The sequence below is a fragment of the Mus caroli genome, unplaced genomic scaffold (assembly GCF_978045245.1).
Source record: "Mus caroli unplaced genomic scaffold, Mus_caroli_1 scaffold_11, whole genome shotgun sequence".
Taxonomy (NCBI): domain Eukaryota; kingdom Metazoa; phylum Chordata; class Mammalia; order Rodentia; family Muridae; genus Mus; species Mus caroli.
Window position 1 is genome coordinate 23,952,042 of NW_028227266.1, and position 12,792 is coordinate 23,964,833.

The 12,792-nt window shown below is 40.4% G+C and overlaps 1 protein-coding gene across 1 annotated transcript in view; it reads right to left on the minus strand.

Annotated features, from left to right (window-relative positions):
- Nucleotides 1-838: 838 nt before the first annotated feature.
- The window catches only part of LOC110301776 (beta-galactosidase-1-like protein 3), a 42,667-nt gene continuing 30,713 nt past the window's right edge, over nucleotides 839-12,792 (minus strand). Inside the window, exons 11-20 of the mRNA XM_021172421.2 lie at nucleotides 12,377-12,514; nucleotides 11,777-11,857; nucleotides 11,070-11,176; nucleotides 10,131-10,271; nucleotides 9,751-9,822; nucleotides 8,924-9,002; nucleotides 8,385-8,472; nucleotides 7,991-8,102; nucleotides 1,268-1,384; nucleotides 839-1,139 (exon numbers count right to left, since the gene is read on the minus strand). Of these exons, the coding sequence (XP_021028080.1) occupies nucleotides 1,014-1,139; nucleotides 1,268-1,384; nucleotides 7,991-8,102; nucleotides 8,385-8,472; nucleotides 8,924-9,002; nucleotides 9,751-9,822; nucleotides 10,131-10,271; nucleotides 11,070-11,176; nucleotides 11,777-11,857; nucleotides 12,377-12,514 (1,061 nt within the window). The 3' untranslated portion in view covers nucleotides 839-1,013. The remainder of the gene's footprint in view (nucleotides 1,140-1,267; nucleotides 1,385-7,990; nucleotides 8,103-8,384; nucleotides 8,473-8,923; nucleotides 9,003-9,750; nucleotides 9,823-10,130; nucleotides 10,272-11,069; nucleotides 11,177-11,776; nucleotides 11,858-12,376; nucleotides 12,515-12,792) is intronic.

Genomic DNA, 12,792 nt, shown 5'->3' on the forward strand with positions numbered 1-12,792 from the left:
TAGAACCTATGCTGGGTGGCTCAAAACCCCTGCAACAACAGCTCCCCGGGAATACAGTATCCCTGCTCTCTGGGGATGTTTATATTCATGTGTACATGTCTACAAACACACATATGCACACACTTTTTAAAAAAGAGAAGACTACTTGATCAGTGTCATATTTTAGTATTTCTATTTTTATTGAAACCAAATGAGATTTAATGATCAAAATTAGTATATGTAAAAGGGTACAGAGTATTCCTCCCTCAGACATCTGACTTAACTACTCATTATATTGCTTGAAGCCTATGGGCACTACAATAAACAAGGTAAGAATGTCTTGTAAGGCATTAATTGTTGGAAGTTGCACTAGTATATTATTAATATGAGAGACTGTGTGAAGCTTCAAATAGTGTGATTAGAGAAGATTGGTTGGATTTTTCATGGATGTGGACTGATCTCACTGATTCCTGTCCACTATAAATAAGAGACCACACTATATCCAAAAGACCAAGAAGGAATAAACCCATTGCCAGGCTTTGCTGTCGCATATATCTGAACCAAACCAAATTGCTATTTGATCTTTGATTGGATGTCACCCAATAGATCACCTTGAAGACAAACAAGACAGGGTAGTGCCTAAAGATGTTGATTGTTGACCTATGTTACCTCCTCCTCTAGCACACACACACACACACACACACACACACAAAACCATGTATTCTCTTTAGCAAAGAAAGGCCAACATGCTTAATTTCTCCTGTGTTGAAGATAATTCTTTTCCTCCCAACTGAGCATGAGAAAGTGGGAGTTAAATTGGTTTTTATTTTGTTTCTTTCTAAAGGCATATCTTGACAGAGAATAAGAACCTACTAAGAATTAAGCATTTAACTAGATAAATTTGTTTATTAAAGGCTTTGATGTTTATGGCCTAAAGATAGTAATTAAATGGATAGTATGAGATATGTAACAATTTCTTTGGGTATTTAGGTTATTTTCATATGTTTCTTCAAACAGTACTATGTTCAATATTCTTAGCAGGGATCAACATCACCAGCAGCATCCGGCAATCCAGAACCTGTTTCGTAGCACTCTTGCAGCTGGGGTTTCTTTCTTGTCTGGATGTCAAAACCCTTCTCTATCTTCTCAAACACGATAACCTGAGAGGAAATAAAACCGGGAATGAGAATCACCAATCTAGCTGTGCAGGTTGAGAAAACACTGGAACTGGAGGAGGAAGATCCATCTAACAGTTTATGACACTTTGAGGCAGGGTTGGGGAACTCACCTCATTGTCTTCTGGATGAAGCCAGGGACCAGGAAGGTACAGTGTTCTTTGAGGTCCAATGTCCCAATATCTTCCAAGATTGCGTCCATTGATGAACACAAATCCATAATGCCAGTTCTGAAAGACATGGGGGCAGGGGAAGGGTTGAGACATGAGAACATAGACTGAGAGCAGAGCATTGTGGAGCAAGAGCGAGTTCGAAAACAACTTAGAAGGCAAAGCATCTAGAACTTCTTCCTACAGTCTGAGAATAAGAAAGAAGACAATGGAACCAACCCTTGCCTGGAGATGCACTGTGGTCCTACTGACTGGTGTGGTGTTACATTTTTAAAGCAGGGATTTTAATTTCCAAAATAAGAACAAGGTAAATGGATAAATAGTGATAGCCAAAGCTATATGTCCCTTTTAATTATATTCTTATGTTTATTTATTTTATTTGTATAGGTCTGAGTATTTTTCCTCGCTCATGCTCCACAATGCTCTGCTCTCAGGTCTGAGTATTTTTCCTCAGAGTATGTGTGTGCCCCTCGCATGCCTGGTTCTAGATGAGGCCAGAAGAACACATCAGATCATTTGGTACTGGAGTTAGACAGCTATGAGCCACCATATGGGTACTAAGAACTGAGCCCAGGTCCTCTGAAAGAGCAATCAGTGTTTTTAACTGTTACACCATCACTCCAGGATAAACATAAACTCTTGTAATCTACTGGAAAAACACCAAATAGTTACAGAAAAAAATATTTAGGACAAGAGAACATAAAGACAAGGAGACTTCCTGGCAAATTTTTCCACTAAGAGGCATCTTACTCTGTGGGAGGCTGAGAAGCTAAAGGGCCTTCCTGGCCTCACAAAGGGTAAAGTTATAGCTGTCCAGGAAGCTCATCAAATAGTGTACACTCTGGGTTTGACATTTAAGGGATTATAGCCTTAAACAGGGTGAGATAAAAATAATTCATTCACCAGAAGTCTTAATATGCTAGCAGCTAAGTGACAGTGCACTTACGACCAAAGTCCTATATGATTCCAATGTTGTATTCATTGTGAAGCCTTCATAAAAGCAGCTGAAAGACTGGTTTGTTTAAACAAGGATAAACGAGATAATCAAAGTTTTGGTAAACCCAAGAGGCCACAAATGAATGTTCCCATATAGCATCTACCATATATAAATCAGTTATTTAATGTAAATGCATATAAAAATACTAAGTTGTCATTCCCTGAGATTATGTACATACAGATAACATATGGACTTAATGGGTTATATTTATGTATTTATGAATATATGCATATATATTCAAGAGTTAAACAAAAAGGGGCCATGAATTTGAGAGAAAACAAGGGAGTATTTGGGAGTAGGTGAAGGGAGGAAAGGGAAGGAGGAAATCATGTAATTATATAATAATTTTAAAATATTGTTTTTCAAAGGTTAAGGCCTGCTGCTGGTGTTGTTACACATGGTGGTCCTCTTAAGAATGATGGTGGCTTTTCAACAATTAGATAGCCCTTTGGGGTTGGTTACCATGCTTAAGGGCAGTTGCTAGACCTTCACTATTTACTGGTTACCTAAATACTGATTACAGAGCAGCCATGGGTAGTCTGAACCCCATATTAGGTCTCTAATGTTCTAGAAATAAAGCTATTTCTGACAAATAAGTGAATAGAGATCACAGCACTATTCTTGGTCAACAGACTCATGTCCCATCATCCCATTTTGCTTTAAAATCTTGCCAGAACCTTGATCAAGTCACTCTATTCCCTATTTCACAAGAGCCTCTAATGTGTGATTGCTCAGCACTAATAACTAGCTATATCAAGCAGAAAGAAAAAAAAAAAAAAAAGAAGAAGAAGTCCAGACTGAGCTTTAGCCAAGTGAGGAAAAGAATGTAATTTGCAGACGAAGCAAGTCTATGATAGTGAATCTCAAACTGGTTACATTACAGTCTCCTTCCATGGGTTCACTGAGGCAAAAAAGTCTTTGATACAAAAGTCTGAGAAACTGATCCTGATTCAAAAATAGAAAAAAAGAAGAGCATTAACTTTATTTTGTAGGTTCAAGATATGAACTGCTCAGTTTTTATGCACATGGTACAATTTAGAAAGAGAGAGCTCTTTTAAACACAAACACAAAAGAAATTTAACCCAGAAAGAGGATCCACAGACTGTAAATGCCTCTAAAGAAATGGCAGTCTGTACTGCTGGGAACACTGTAGGAAAGACTCAGACACTGTAAAAGAAAACTACAGATAACACTGCTAACACTGCAGCTAAGTGTGTGGTCTTGTCCAAATGGATTCTCTGCCTGGCTGTGGTTCCCTCCCTGACTCTATACAAATCATTCCCTCCTCTTTTCTTCCTTCCTTTCTTTCTTCCTTTCTTTCTTTCCTTCCTTCCTTCTTTCTTTCTTTCTTCCTTTCTTTCTTTCTTTCTTTCTTTCTTTCTTTCTTTCTCTCTTTTTTTTTGTAAATTCACTTTACATCTCACTCACAGACCCCTCTCTCGGTCACCCCCTCCGACAAACTTCCTCTCCCCTCTCTCCATCTCCTCTGAGTGGTTGGAACCCCCTTGGGTGTCTGCCCACCCTGGCATATCAAATGTCTGTGGGGCTTGGCTAGCCACAACCTCTCCCACTGAGGCCAGACAAGGCAGCCCAGCTAGAAGAACATATCCCACAGACAAGCAACAGCTCTTGGGATATTTGCTGCTCCAGTTGTTCAGGACCCACATAAAGACTAAGCTGCACATCTGCTACATATATGTGGGGAGGCCTATGTCCAGTCAGTGTATGCTATTTGGTTGGTAATTCAGTCTCTGAGATCCCCAAGGGTCTAGGGACTCTGAAACATTTCAAAACAAAACAACAGACATTCAGACATTTCCTATCTTTGTGGGCAAAGCCCTCTCCATATAAGGCTGAGGGAGTTAACAAAGCTTTCCAATGGTCCAAGTATTAGTGTTTCTGAATGATTAGCCAGTATATACAGAAATGATTAACCATAGCTTCCCAGATTATTGTAACCTGACATGGTTCTCCCATTGAGAACCCTTATACCAAGATTATTCAAGCCTGCCTCTGTGTTCAGCTGTGTACCACAAATCTACTTTTTAAATTACTATTCTATTGCTGTGAAGAGACACTATAAACCAGGACAGTTTAGAGAAGAAAGCATTCAAATGGGGGCTTGCTTACAGTTCCAGAAGGTTAGCCACAAATAACATGGCTGGGCAGACAACAGGCAGGCATGGTTCTGGAGGAGGAGTAGAGAGCAAAGGAGAATGAGCATCGTGTATTTGGTTTTAGAAACCTCAAAGCCCATCCACGGTGACACACCTTCTCCAATAGGCCATACCTCCTCAGCATTCCCTAACACTTCCACTAATTGGAGAACAAGCATTCAAACATATGGACCAATAGGGACTGTTCTCATTCAAACAACGACATCCATCTCTGTATCCAGCTATATACAATAAACCTACCTCCTCAACTCATATGTGTAAAATAAAGCAGATTTTCAAAGTTGTTTTTTTTTTTTTTTTTTTTTTTTTTTTTTTTTGCTGGTGTGTTTTTATTAGAGCACACGTGGCCCACCTGACCCCATCTTTTCTGTTCCTGTGTCTGTCCTTTGTTCATTCCTTCATCATCCTAGTCATGTTTCCAGAACAAAGCCGTGCAGGACATGGCAATGTACTGCAAGAAGAATAGCATTCAACTAACAACTGTACTCTTCTCCGGAAGAGCAGAGCAAGCCATAGGCATGCTGCCAGGAGAGAACTTCCAAGTACATTGTAAAGTCATGTCAACTAACCCAGGAGGACTCAAACATTTTAATTTTCATGGATCCCTTGGCTTGGAAGGGGAAATAGAAGCCTTCCATGACAGGACAGAAAAAGCAGAAAAGAAATTATTCGAAGGTGTTTAGAAGAAATTATCTCTAAGTTTGGACTATACCAGTTGATCCATAGTAACAATGGGCCCACTTTTACTTCAAGGATAGAAGATAGGATTTCTGAGAAGCTAGGAACACAATGAACAAGGCACCATGGACACTCTAACCCTCACATGTCAATCACACTTAAAGTCACCTCAGCCAAACTTTGTCAGAAAGCTACTTTCACCCATTGCCCTGACTCATGTGGGAGAAGTGTCTACTAAAGAAACTCAAGATTCCCTCTATGAAATGTTATATGAAAAATCCATCCTGAGAGTTATTAGTTCCATCAGACTCCTGAAGAAATTGAGCTACCAATAATCACACAACCCATCTAGGGCAAGCAATGCCTACCCTTATTAATATACAGCCCTAAAAGTATATTCTGATTCAGGGATAAGATTTCACACCATCAACCAACAGTATACACATTTCAAAACCTAGAAATCAGGATCCATTTAAGAGTAGTGTGGTGGTTTAAATAAGAACTGCCCCCATAGGCTCATATATTTGAATGCCAGTCATCAGGGAGTAGCACTATTTGATAAGGATTAGGAGGTGTGGCCTTGTTGGAAGAAGTGGATCACTGGGAGTGGGCTTTGAGGTTTCAAAACCCTACAACAGACTTGTTGAAAGTCTGAAAGAGTTGAAAGTTACATCCTGATCCATAGGCAGAGAGAGAGAAAGAGAGAGAGAGAGAGAGAGAGAGAGAGAGAGAGAGAGAGAGAGCTTGGACCTGGTGTGAGATTGGACCTGGTATAGGCTTTTGAAAACTCAAAGCTTTTTCAAGCAAGATCACACCTCCTAATCCTTTTCAAACAGTGCCATTCCATGATTACTAAGCATTCAAATAGGTTAGGTCATGGAAGCCATTTGTATTCAAAGTATCAAAGCCTTATTAAATATTTGTTCAAGCACAGAAGAAAAAGATGAAAAACCCAAATCTACTTTTAAGAGAGAGAGAGAGAGAGAGAGAGAGAGAGAGAGAGAGAGAGAGAGAGAGAGAGAGAGAGAGAGAGAGAAGAAACTGACAAGCTCATTTTGTTGGAGATCGGTTCTAATCCTTTGATTTAATCTGGAGTCTGTGAGTCCAAACACTGAAGGTCCTTGTCCCAAATTGGTTTTTGATTGATTAATAAATATGGCAATGGCTAATGGCTGGACAAAGGGAGATGGGTCAGGACCTTTAGGTTTGTGTGGGCTAGACAATAAAAAAGGAGACAGAGAATCACCATGACTTGGGGGGGGGGTGAGAATGGGATGTAGGAGCTACAGAAGAGAAAGCCAACCAGCTATGTGAGAATTCGGGTGGGTGGTCACTGGCCATTTCCTCAGTTGGGGCTGGGGTAGCAGGGGAAAAATTTAAGAGTGCCCAGACTTTGAGGTAGCCAAGGCATTTTAATTTTAACTGGTGTGTGTGTATGTGTGTGTGTGTGTGTGTGTGTGTGTGTGTGTGTGTGTGTGTATCTTCCATTCATGAGTCCAGATAGCCCATGGGCAGTGAACACAAGAGACTACCCCCACTCCAGGAGCCAAAGCAGTGTAGCTAAATTCACTGCTACACATGTCTATATTCCCAGCACCCAGAAGATTGAGCCAGACGTTTTGCCACAATTCAAGCCAGTGGGAAATAAAAACAGAAAGTGAAGAAAATATGCCATGCAGATTTTTTAAATGATATAAGTTATCAATGGGACTGCCATTTGAAAAGTCAAAACTCAAGCCTTAATTAGAAAACTAATCAAGAAGAAATTTTATGTGTTGCATATTTAAGCACATTTAAATATAAATATATAGTTTTGGCAAGCACAGGTATGAAGTGGAATGTGGTAAAATTTTAAAGAGCATCTACTATTTGTTCTGTAGATGTTATAACTGTTTGAATTTTTCAGTTGTATTCTCATATACCTTATACATAATGATAAATTACGATGATTGAGAAAGATCATAGAGTTTATTAGAAGTAAGGAAGTGAAAAGAAAGACAAATCTTCCTTCAGGTATATCACAGCCTTGCTTAAGTTTTATTTGCTTTAGGTTATTTTACATATTTTTATTTTCATTATAATATATTTATTTATATATATGTATATATGTACATATACACATATATACACATAATATATGTGTATATGTATATATGTGTGTGTGTGTGTGTATGTATATATATATATATATGTGCATTTTGGGCACATTCAACCTCCCTTCCCCAACTTCTTCACTGCTTCCCTTCCAGTAAACTTTGATTTGTTTTTCACCTATATCAGGGCCAATTTGTGCCTCCCTTCTATCTGTGGACATATCTCCTCCCACTGGATTATGATAGAATTATCAACAACCCTCAATAGCTAAGAATTACCAGTGGTTCCTCAGCTAGAGATCATGGACAAGCTCCCTCGCCATGCTGTGATTGGCTCACATGTCCACCTGCTCTGATGGATCCACAGACATTGTTTCCTTGTAGTCCTCTATGCCTCTGGCTTCTGAACTCTTTCTTCTACCTCTTCTACAACATCCTAGCCTTTAAAAGTATATTTGTGGAACTAGAGACATGTAGGAGTGGCCAAGAACACTTGCTACTCTTGTAGAAGACCAGTACCAGTTCCTATGTCAGGCAGCTCACAACTGCTTCTCACTCCAGCTCCAGAGAATCTGACTTCCTCTCCTAGCCTCCAGGAGAGGCCACACACATCCATATGTATGCATATAAACACACACACATACAAATGCTTTTAAAAATAAACTAAATATTAAAAATAAAATACATATTTAGAACATCAGAGAAGAGGAGGCTTACTTACTGGTAGGTGCAGGAAGGTGTCTGTGGGAGAAGAGCCAGCATTCAAGATTCCCCAGTAGAAGGCAGGGCCGTTATAAGTCTTTGGAGCAAGCCTCCAGGATGCAGAGCGGAGTCTGGAGACATGATCAAAATATGAGGCTGAGGAAAACTATTCCCAGCACTCCTTCCAATGCTGACCCAGCCTTCTCTCACAGAGATCAGGACTTCATTGACATATTGAACTGGCAGTATTATCTTGACAATCAGGATACCTATTCTGTTCTAGTGCTGATGTAAAACATCAGATAATTGGATATACCCCTTCAGGCATCTGAATCTTGGGCTTTTCACCAGCAAAGGAAGAATTCATAACCTCTCAGATCCTCAGTATGCGTTGTGGGTCAGGAGGAGCATACCTCTTGAAGAAACTCATCTTCATGTCCAGAGAATAGATGGTAAAATTCGTCAGCAAAAGGCCATCAATGCTAACCACTTCCTTTAATCCTGTAGATGGGAAGCAGAGAAGAGTCTAGCAACAAGTGCTGAATATTCCCCAAAGTTTTGGACAGAGAAATACAGTTTATATATGCTTCCTTTTGAGGAGTACAGCCAAGAGAGCAAATATTAAACTGACCTACTGTCATTTGAGTTTTCTTGTAGTATTCTTTCACAGGACTAAAAGCTTTCACCACTTAGTATAAGGATTTTTCCTGAAAGAAGACTAAGTCCTGATCTAAGGTGGGCTAGCATCCAACATAACTATTCTACTTTCCCGCCTCAGATAACAAGAAAAGTGAGAACAAAGGAGGGGGCACAAAGTAACATCACTGCTCTTGTAATGAAATAGCCCACTTTTCAGTGGGTCATTTCCATCCTCTCAACCCCCAAACATCCATAGCTATAAGCTTCAAGTAAATGAAGAGAAGTCACATTGTTTCTCAGAACCAAAGCCTACCTTTCTGCTCACTTTGAATTCTCCATGAGTAATTGATTCGCCCTTGATTCTCAACCAGGATCCTCAGAAGCTGACAACCCTGCTTAGGGGAACAAATTAGTGGAAACAAAATAGCCATCAAGAGCTCATATTCAAGAACATGTTCTTTTTTTCCAAGTCCCAAGAAACTGGTTAAAAGAGGTTTAGGGACGAGCAGTTCCCAATTGACACCCCTCCCAGTCTCTCTCTCTCTCTTCTCTCTCTCTTCTCTCTCTCTCTTCTCTCTCTTTTCTCTCTCTCTCTCTGTCTCTCTCTCTCTGTCTCTCTCTCTGTGTGTCTCTCTCTCTGTGTCTCTCTCTGTGTCTCTCTGTGTCTGTCTCTGTGTCTGTCTCTGTCTCTGTCTCTGTCTCTCTCTCTCTCTCTCTCTCTCTCTCTGTGTGTGTGTGTGTGTGTGTGTGTGTGTGTGTGTGTGTGTGTGTGTGTGAGTGTGTGAGAAAGTCCGTGCATGAGAGAGAGAGAGAAAGAGAGAGACCCAGCTCATATCCCATACTTAATCTACTCTTTCATTTTTGCTGACCCTGTTAGGATGGGCAAAAAAAAAAACCCTTTCATTCTGCTTTTGATCCAAACAGGAGCCAGATGTTGAATCAGACCTAAAGAGAACTTCTACTCTCACTAAATAATTCCTACCAAAGCTTAGAAAATGCCTTTATTGCCCTACACACTTTCTGTTACAAATCCTATGTGAAAAGAAATAGCATTGTGGGAGAAAGTGGTAGGCAAGCCCAGCATCTTGCTGCCTGTGAAGGGACAATCAATGGTATCTCCTGGGCTGTAAGATTACTTACCTGGATTTTAGGAATTTGCAGAACCTCGTGATTCTCATCCAGAATTCCTATACTTTGGTCATTCAAAAACACCTACAAAAATAGAGCCAGCATCAGATTGATCATTAGGCTTACCTGAAGTACAGAGGTTTAGGTAGAAGGTGGAAGAGAAAGACAGGTACTAATTTCAGTGCTCAGACAACTAGAAATTGAACAGGACTCCCCAGTAGACTGAGTTACAGCAAAATGAACCATAACAGTCTATTTGATTTGACTCTGTTTCCTATGATTCTACCATAATGGTAAAATAAATATTAGCATATAGTGAAGTGAATCTGTAACTACACTCCTCAAAAGTGAAGGTAGACTACACACCACCAGAGATGCATGCTTATGCCTACCTGTGCTGAATCATGAACTGAAGCAAAGAGACTGCCTCCAGAACAGATGGAAGTCTCATAAAGGACCAACCCAAATGGTTGGCCACTGCCGTTGTTTATTGGAAGATTCTCCATGGTGACTGGAGTGTGTAACATGACAGGCTATGATGGAGACAGGGAAGGAACAGAAGATAAAATGAGGAGAAACCATGATCTTTCTCCTAAGACTCTTGTCACTATTTGTTGGATCTCACATTGGTCCTCAAAGATTCCTTGAATGAAAACAATCACAAATAGATGCCATGACAACCTTTCTATGGTAATATATTCACTATCCAAGGAATATGGAGTAATGTGGCATTGGGAAGACAAACCACCATAATCATAAAAACTAATCATCAGAACAAAGAAATGTATTGAAAATAAATGAAGATGAAAGGATTTTGAACTCAGCAAACATTTAGTTATGTGGACAATTTACTATCGCTGCTTGTCTAAAATAGCAACAGTGGAAGTAAAGACAATATAATTCAAGAGTTTGGTGCCTACAATTAAGACAGGTTTCTTATTTAGAGGGGGAGAAAAGGCATAATTTAAAAGTAAATCCTAACTAGTGGTTAATGAAGATTACTTTCATGGGTCCTCAGCCAGCAACTTTCCATTGTGGGTCCTATAATAGTATTCAGCAAGTGAGTCCATCTAAGCTGGAAGTAGGATTCTCAGTGCCTGTGTTCTCACTCTTGTTGCTAATTCTTCAAGCTCTTTACCATCTTCTTCAAAGCAACAGGTGTTTCCTGACCAATAATTCCAGGTGTAGATACAATATCAAGGAGTAAATTTCAAACTCCCTCATTAATAGGGTTCCCTGATGAGATATTTCTTCTGGGGCCCACATCCTTCTCCCCACATTCTCCATGGTCTCACCCTCCACCCCAGTGCTGGTGCCCATACAGTACTTACCTGATTTAAGTATGGTAGAATATCAAACAAAGGCAGGTAGAATGAGAGATTCACAGAGGGATAGATAGCCTTGGGGATGAGAGGAGGCAATGGAGGCAGAGGACGTGCTGCAATGAGAATGACATTGGTTGCACAGGGCAAAGTGGTTAAATGGGCATTCCTCTCTCTAAGCATTCCCATGTCTATCCATGACCATTGTATCCAGAGACAGAAAAAAAACTGAGTTTTATCCTAGGACATATGTGTGCTTCTCCAAGAGAGATAATAGGGGGCATTTGCATCCACACAAATCTGGTAGAGACACAAATCTAGGAAGCATTAATTCCTGGTAGGTCATATACCTAGTAAACACATAGTAAGCATGTGTACCTGGTGGAAACAGAGAAAGAAAAGAGGTAGAAAGCTCCATGCTACATCTGGAAATGCTGACTCTTAACTCTGTTATAACACTCACTAGACAGCAAAAGGGATGCATTTAATTCAAGTTAAAATAATAAGTTACCTTTCTGCATATGTTGTTACTAAGTCCCACACAATACTAACATTTTGCAAATAAGAGATGACTCTTCATCATCACATGACACACCTTGTTCTCAAGAGCTTCATAAGATGCTATCCCCCATAAAAGACTTTTCCCTTTCTTCCCTCCTTCACAAATTATGGATAGTCCGTGAGAATGCTATCCTCCTACTAAGGGGTATAAGTACCTGAACCAGATGCAAAGAGTTTCCGAAGCTTGAAATACTTCTCTGTGTAATCACCAGCCTCAGACAGCACAGCATCATAGTCTACAAGACAGAGGTTCCTGTTTGAGACATGCAGTCCTCCACAGCAGGTCCTGCTTCAAGCATGGGGATGTGTGGAAACCCACATCCACCAAAAATGAGACAGAAGGAACACAACACATCCCCTGCCTCTGGCTGGAATACAGATGTAAATGGCAACCTGGAAACCTTCCCCAAATTCTATCTGGAAACCAGGGGCTTACCCTGCCCTTTTGCTTTCCCAGACACTCTTGTCCCTTCAACCCTGGATCCTAGTCCTTCTGAGCTAGATCTGAGAGCACTAGGGGCAGCACACAAGAGTGAAGCTGAGCATTTAGTGCTCAGAACTTGCCTGCTAGAGTGACAGCTGGCTAGGCAGCATAAATGTTAAGGAATCAAGGAAAGCAGATGAAAAGCCTCAATTCTCAGAATGGATTGCTTGTTAGGACCTTGTGATACAAGAGAATGATTCTGGAGTCTCCTCCCCAAAGCTGTAGGCCCACCCACGCCAGGGAAGTGACCACGCTCGCCATCAGCACTTGCCATAGCTAGTCACAACACTGATGTGATGATTTTCATAGCGGCCTCCATTTATGAAACCAAAGTTGGTTCCACCATGGAACATATACATGTTGAAAGAGAGTCCATAGCTGATGAATTTATATACTGTGTGTCGAATTTCTGTTGGAAAAGAAGAGGTTAAAAACAAAAGGAAGGCAGAGGCAGGTGGATTTCTGAGTTCGAGGCCAGCCTGGTCTACAAAGTGAGTGCCAGGACAGCCAGGGCTACACAGAGAAACCCTGTCTCGAAAAACAAAAAAAAAACAAAAACAAAACAAAAGGAAGACTGAGCTCTTAGGTGAAAACTATCATCTTCAGCTCTGTCCAGCACAGTCAATCTTGTCATCTTTTTCACCATTAAGTAGGTGGAACATCCAGAACCACTCTTGAAAACTAAGT